Raw genomic sequence first — 7,360 nt, 5'->3', positions numbered from 1 at the left:
GCTATCCCTGTGGTTAGTGTTGAAGGTACCAATGGATCTCCCTGTGGTCAGTGTTGCCGGCACCAATGGATATCCTTGTGGTCAGTATTGCTAGCACCAATGCATCTTTCCGTGGTTAGTGTTTATGCTCCAATGGATATCCTTTTGGGTAGTGTTGTAGGAAACAGTGGATCTTTCTATGGTCAATATTACGGTTAACAACAAATGTCCCTATGGTTAACGTTGCAGGCACTTTTACATCACCCTGTGGTCAGTGTTGCAGGCACCAATGGATCTCCCTCTGCTTAATTTTCCACATATCAGTGGATATCTGTGTGGTCAACGTTACGGTTAACAACGCATACCCCTGTGGTTAATGTTGCTGGCACTCATGGATCACCCTGTGGTCAGTGTTGCAGGCACCAATGGATCTACTTGTGAGCACTGCTTTAGGCATCAACGGATCTCCCCGTAGTTAGTGTGGAAGGGACCAATGGATCTACCCGTGGTCTGTGTTGCAAGCACTAATGGATCTCCCGGTGGTCAATATTGATACCACCAATGGATCTCCCTGTATTCAATTTTGCTGGAACCATTTGATATCCTTGTGGTCAGTATTGCTAGCACCAATGCAACTCTCCGTGGTTAGTGTTTTATGTTCCAATGGATATCCCTTTGGGTAGTGTTGTAGACAGTAGTGGATCTTTCTGTGGTCAATGTTACTGCTAACAACGAATATCTTTCTGGTTAATGTTGCAGGCACTTATGGATCACCCTGTAGTCATTGTTAAGGCACAAATGGATCTCCCTCTGCTTAATGTTGCAGTCATCAATGGATCTCACTGTGGTCAATGTTACGGCTAACAACGAATATCCCCATGTTCATTGCTGCAGGCACTTATGGATTACCCTATGGTCAGTGTTACAGGCACCAATGGATCTCTCTCTGCCTAATGTTGCAGCCATCAATGGATCTCCATGTTTTCAATATTGCAGACCCCAGTAGATCTCCCTGTTGTCAGTATTGCAGGCACTAATGGATCTTTCTCTCGTCCGTGCTGCAGTTACCAATGAATCTCCCTAAGGTCAGTGTTGCAGGCAGCAATGGTTCTCATTGTGGTCAGTGTTGTAGGCATCAATGGATATCCCTCTGGTTAATGTTGCAAGTGAAAATGGATCTCCCTGTGGTCAGTGTTGCAGGCACTAATGATCTCCCTTTGGTCAGTATTGCTGACACTCATGGATCTACCTGTGTACATTCCTTCAGGCATCAACGGATCTCTCCGTAGTTAGTGTCGAAGCCACCATTGGATCTCCCTGTGGTCAGTGTTGCAGGCACCAATGGATCTCCTTTGGGTCAGCATTAATGGCACCAAAGAATCTTGTGTTCAATGGTGCAGGCACCAATGGATATGTTTGTAGTCAGTATTGCTAGCACCAATGCATCTCTCCGTGGTTAGTGTTCTGTACTCCAATGGATATCTATCTGGTTAGTGTTGCAGGCAACAATGAATCTCCTTGTGATCAGTGTTACATTCACTACTTAATCTCCTTGTGGTCAGTGTTGCAGACACTAATACATCTCCCTATTGTTAGTGTTGCAGGCACTAATGGATCTCCCTCTGGGCAGTGCTACAGGTAGTAATGAATATCCCTATGGTTGGTGTTGCAGACGTCAATGGATCTCGCTGTGGTCAGTGTTGCTGGTGTCAATTTATCTTCCTGTGTCAATATTGCAGGCATCAATCGATCTCCTCGCGGTTAGTGTTGCAGGCATCAATGGTATTCCCTGTGGTCAGTGTTGCAGGCACCATTGGATCTCCTTGTACACAGTGTTGCTGACTCCAATGATCTCCCTTTGGTCAGTATTGCAGGCATCTATGGATCAACCTATGGGCATTGCTTCAGGCATCAACCGATCTCCCCTTAGTAAGTGTCGAAGGTACAAATGGATCTACCTGTGGTCTGTGTTGCAGGCACTAATGGATCTCCTGGTGCCCAGTATTGATAGCACAAATGGATCTCCGTGTGTTCAATGTTGCCGGCACCAATGGACATCCTTGTGTCCAGTATTGCTGGCACCAATGCAACTCTCCGTGGTTAGTGTCTTATGCCCCAATGGATATTCCTTTGGTTAGTGTTGTAGGCAACAGTGGATCTTCCTATAGTCAATGTTCCGGCTAACAACGAATTTCCCTCTGGTTAATGTTGCTGGCACTTATGGATCACCCTGTGGTTATTGTTACAGGCACCAATGGATCTGCCTCTGCTTAATGTTGCAGCCATCAATGGATCTCCGTGTGGTCAATATTGCAGACCCCAGTAGATCTCTCTGTTGTCAGTGTTTCAGGCATTAATGGATCTTTTTGTCATCAGTGCTGCAGGTACCAATGAATCTCCCTATGGTCAGTGTTGCAGGCACTAATGGATCTCCTTGTGGTCAGTGTTGCAGGCATCAATGGATATTCCTCTAGTTAGTGCTGGAGGTGACAATGGATCTCCCTATGGTCAGTGTTGCAGGCACCAATGATCTCCCTTTGGTCAGTATTGCCGGCACCAATGGATCTTCCTGTGGTCATTGTTTCAGGCATCAACGGATCTCCCCGTACTTCGTGTCAAAGGCACCATTGGATCTCCTTGTAGTCAGTGTTGCAGGCACCAATGGATCTCTTTGTGGTCAGTATTGATAGTACCAATGGATCTCCCTGTGTTCAGTGTTGCAGGCACCAATGGATATCCTTGTGGTCAGTATTGCTAGCACCAATACATTTCTCCGTAGTTAGTGTTGTATGTTTCAATGGATATCCATCTAGTTAGTGTTGCAGGTAACAATGAATCTCCTTGTGATCAGTGTTACAGGCACTATTGAATCTCCCCTTGTGGTCAGTGTTGCAGACACCAATACATCTCCCGGTTGTTAGTGTTGTAAGCACTTATGGAGCTCCCTTTAGTCAGTGTTGCAGGTACCAATAGATATCCCTATGGTTGGTGTTGCAGACTTCAATGGATCTCTCTGCGGTCAGTGTTGATGGGATCAATTGGTCTTCCTGTATCAATGTTGCAGGCATCAATCGATCTCAGCGTGGTTAGTGTTGCAGGCACCAATGGTTTTCCCTGTGGTTATTGTTGCAGGCACAAACGTATTTCCCTCTGGTTAGTGTTTCAGGCACAAATGGATATCCATGTGGTCAGTGTTGCTGACGCTCGTAGATGCCTCGTAGTTAATGTTGCAGGCATCAATGGATCTCCATTGGATAGAGTTGCAGGCACCAATGGATGTCCCTGTGGTCAGTGTTGCAGGCACCATTGGATCTTCTTGTGGTCACTGTTGTTGGCTCTAATAAACTCCCTTTTGTCAGTATTGCAGGCACCAATGGATCTCCTTGTGGTCAGTACTGACAGCACCAATGGATTTTCGTGTGTTCAATATTGCCGTCACCAATGGATATCCTTGTGTTCAATATTGCTAGCACCAATGCATCTCTCCGTGTTTAGTGTTGTATGCTCCATTGGATATCCCTTTGGTTAGTGTTGCAGGCAACAAGGAATCTTCTCGTGAGAAGTGCTACAGGCACTAATGGATCACCCTGTGGTCAGTGTTGCAGGCACCAATGGATTTCCTTGTTGTCAATATTGCAGGCATCAATGGATCCTCTTGTGGTCAGTGTTGTGGTTACCAACTGTTCTTCTTTTGGTCAGTATAGCGATTACCAACGGATCTCCCTTTGGTCGGTGTTGCGGCTAACACTGGATCTCCCTGTGGTCAACTTTACGGCGAACAATGATTATCTGTGTGGTTAATGTTTCTGGTGGCACCAGTGAATCTCCCTGTGCTTAGTGTTGCAGGCATCAATGGATAATCCTGTGGTCAATGTTGCAAGCATCAATGAAGATCGCCGTGGTCAGTGTTGCGAGCACCAATAAATCTCTCGGTGGTCAGTGTTGCGGGTACCAGTGGATCTCCCAGTGGTTAGCGTTGTAGGCACCAGTGGATCTCCCTGTGGTCAGTGTTGCTGGCACCAGTGGATCGCCCTGCGGCCAATGTTTCAGGCATCAATGGATCTCCCTGTAGTCAGTGCTACAAGCACCAATGAATCTGTTTGTAATCAGTGTTACTGGCACCAATGGATCTGCCTGTGGTCAGTATAGCATCCACTAATGAATCTATTTGTGATCAGTGATGCTGGCACCAATGAATCTACCTGTGGTCAGTGCTGCAGACACCAATGGATATCCTTTTGGTCAGTGTTGCTGGCACCAATTTAACTTCGTGGTCAATGTTGCAAGCATCAATGGAGCTCTCTCTCAGCAGGTGTTGGTACCATTGCTCACTGTTCATGATATGGTCAGGTAACACTGGAAAATGATTAGAATGACTGCAAGTCTTTCTTGGTGAGTCCACTGCAGGCCAGTCTTAGAGAGCTAAAGTCTCTTATCATTCAATATGGTGAGGTTACTGTGCGTCCCCTGTCGGAACCCTTCACTAGCTGGGCGTATAAATGGCAGGGAAGACGTGGACGATTCAGTGTTGCGTCGACCTCGGTTGGATCAACATGAGGTAAGTTGCCGTCTGGTGGCTGGATGTGGTGTGAGAAGGTGTGGGCTGTGCCGCGGAGGTTTGGCTACCCACTGTGATAAATCGAATGACACACTCAGGAGTTACAAACGTTATGTTCGTAACACAACTCCACTTGTACAATTGGTTATTCCGCATGTGTGTCGCATCCTACTCCTTGCTTCCGTACGTGATATCTGCTGTGCTGGCCCGACGCCGGCATCACATGTTCCGCCACGTTCGTCATGGCGTCTGATTCAGCCAACAGCGTTCGTCCGACCTCATTTTGTTTGATACAATGTGACCAGTGACTGGCCGGTACCCGACCTTCTGCATGTGTACCACAAGACATATCCGTCATTAATACAGCGACTGTACTACTTAATGCCTTAATCTGTCCCGTGGGAATCTTGCCACCATAACTGTGGTTCCTACTATCGAGCTTATGGGTCACCGTGGTCAAGGTTCATGCTCTAAAGGGTAACTTTAAGACGGTGTTACAAGTCACAGTGGGTTATAATGTTTACCGTGTAGTCCGGATGCTTGTACGTCCACGTGGGCAAGGACTCGTTTTCCTCCCAAGGTCCCTCAGGTCGCCAGACGCCCGCCTGTCTACCTCATATATCTTTTTTATTCATCTATTCATTTCCTCTTCTCTCACACTGTTCTACTACTGACATTTTCACGAATCTGTAGACGTCATTACTTCGTCAAAGTTTGTTGCGCTGCACAAGGTTCTGTAGAAGTATTCACCGATTCTAGACGGCGATAAGTAACCTACAAACATATGTCATTTTCTGAATGCTGCATCCTAGACGACGGGGTTAGTAGGTATGACTGCAGGACTGGTAGTGGGTCAGCCAGCTGATTTCCAGTCAGGGGGTCGTCAGAACCACACCTGTTCATGTCACTAACTTATTCAGCATTCTTTTTTTTAGAATTTCTTTGATAATGACAATCTTCCCAGAGGACCTCTGGATGTACACAAGATATTGACAATCTTCCCAGAGGACCTATGGATGTACACAAGATAATGACAGTCTTTCCAGGGGACCTTTGGGTGTACACAAGTTTGCAAAGCGAATAAAAAGTCAAAGTTCTCGAGGGGACACGGAAGACTTGGTACGTGGCATCAACTGGGATGATACAACTGACTAAAGATGAGTCTTATATGACTACATTCATTTGCCAGGCTTATGGGATCACATATCCGTAGTGATCTTAAAAGTATAGACATGACTACCGAAGGATCATGTATTGAGAAATAATGAATATAGCTCTTAGAGTTGGTATGCTTTCTGTAGATTTTAATGGACAAATGATCAGATTTATCCACCAAACCAACTAACACCACATATTTTCTTCAAACATCTCATTTCCAACGCATCCACCCTCCTCCGCACAATCCTATCTGTAGCCCAAGCCTCGCAACCATATAACATTGTTGGAATCAATATACCTTCAAACATACCCAGTTTTGCTTTCCGAGATAATGTTATCGACTTCCACACATTTTTCAACGCTCCTAGAACTTTCGCCCCTCCTCCACCCTATGACTCACTTACGCTTTCATGGTTCCATCCGCTGCTAAATCCACTCCCAGATATCTAAAACACTTCACTTCCTCCAGTTTTTCTCCATTCAAACGTACCTCCCAATTGACTTGACCCTCAACCCTACTGTACCTAATAACCTTGCTCTTATTCACATTTACTCTCAGCTTTCTTCTTTAACACACTTTACCAAACTCAGTCACCAGCTTCTGCAGTTTCTCAGACGAATCAACCACCAACGCTGTATCATCAACGAACAAAAACTGACTCACTTCCCAAACCCTCTCATCCACAACAGACTACATACTTGCCCCTCTCTCCAAAACTCTTCCATTCACCTTCCTAACAACCCCATCCATAAATAAATTAAACAAGCATGGAGACATCACGCATCCCTGCCGTAAACCGACATTCACTGAGAACCAATCACTTTCCTGTCTTCCTACTCGTACACATGCCTTACATCTTCGATAAAAAACTTTTCACTGCTTCTAACAACTTGCCTCTCACACCATATATTCATAATACCTTCCACAGAGCATCTCTATCATATGGCTTCTCCAGATCCATAAATGCCACATAAAAGTCCATTTGCTAATCTAAGTATTTATCACATACATTCTTCAAAGCAATCACCTGATCCACACGTATTCTACCACTTCTAAGACCACACTGCTCTTCCCCAATCTGATGCTCTGTACATGCTTTCACCCTCTCAGTCAATACCCTCCCATATAATTTCCCAGGAATACTCAACAAATTTATACCTCTGTAATTTGAGCAATCACCTTTCTTCCTTTTACCTTTGTACGATGGCACTATGCATGCATTCCGCCAATCCACAGGCACCTCACCGTAGCTCACACATACATTGAATATCCTTAACAACCAGTCAACAACACAGTCACCCCCTTTTTTAATAAACACATAACACGTGATCCAACAACGCTCTCTGACCATCTCTCCTACTTACATACGAATACTTATATATATCTCTCTTTTTAAACCAGGTATTCCCAATCACCAGTCCTTTTTCAGCACATAAATCTACAAACTCTTCACCATTTCCATTTACAACACTGAACACCCCATGTACACCAATTATTCCCTCAACTGCCACATTACTCACCTTTGCATTCAAATCACCCATCTCTATAACCCGGTCTCGTGCATCAAAACTACTAACACACTCACTCAACTGCTCCCAAAAAACTTGCCTCTCATGATCTTTCTTCTCATGCCCAGGTGCATATGCACCAATAATCACCCATCT

At 45.2% G+C, this 7,360-nt stretch overlaps 1 protein-coding gene across 2 annotated transcripts in view; it reads left to right on the top strand.

Annotated features, from left to right (window-relative positions):
- The first annotated feature begins 4,457 nt into the window (after nucleotides 1-4,457).
- Nucleotides 4,458-7,360, top strand: part of LOC139748878 (superoxide dismutase [Cu-Zn]-like) — a 52,300-nt gene continuing 49,397 nt past the window's right edge. The window contains exon 1 of one of the 2 annotated variants that reach the window (XM_071662252.1): nucleotides 4,458-4,537. In XM_071662252.1, coding sequence (XP_071518353.1) covers nucleotides 4,479-4,537 — 59 coding nt within the window. In that variant the 5' untranslated portion in view covers nucleotides 4,458-4,478. The remainder of the gene's footprint in view (nucleotides 4,538-7,360) is intronic. The other variant, XM_071662255.1, reaches the window with a different exon arrangement.

This window comes from Panulirus ornatus, chromosome 1, assembly GCF_036320965.1.
Source record: "Panulirus ornatus isolate Po-2019 chromosome 1, ASM3632096v1, whole genome shotgun sequence".
Taxonomy (NCBI): Eukaryota; Metazoa; Arthropoda; class Malacostraca; order Decapoda; family Palinuridae; genus Panulirus; species Panulirus ornatus.
This window is presented reverse-complemented; position numbering and strand designations above follow the sequence as displayed.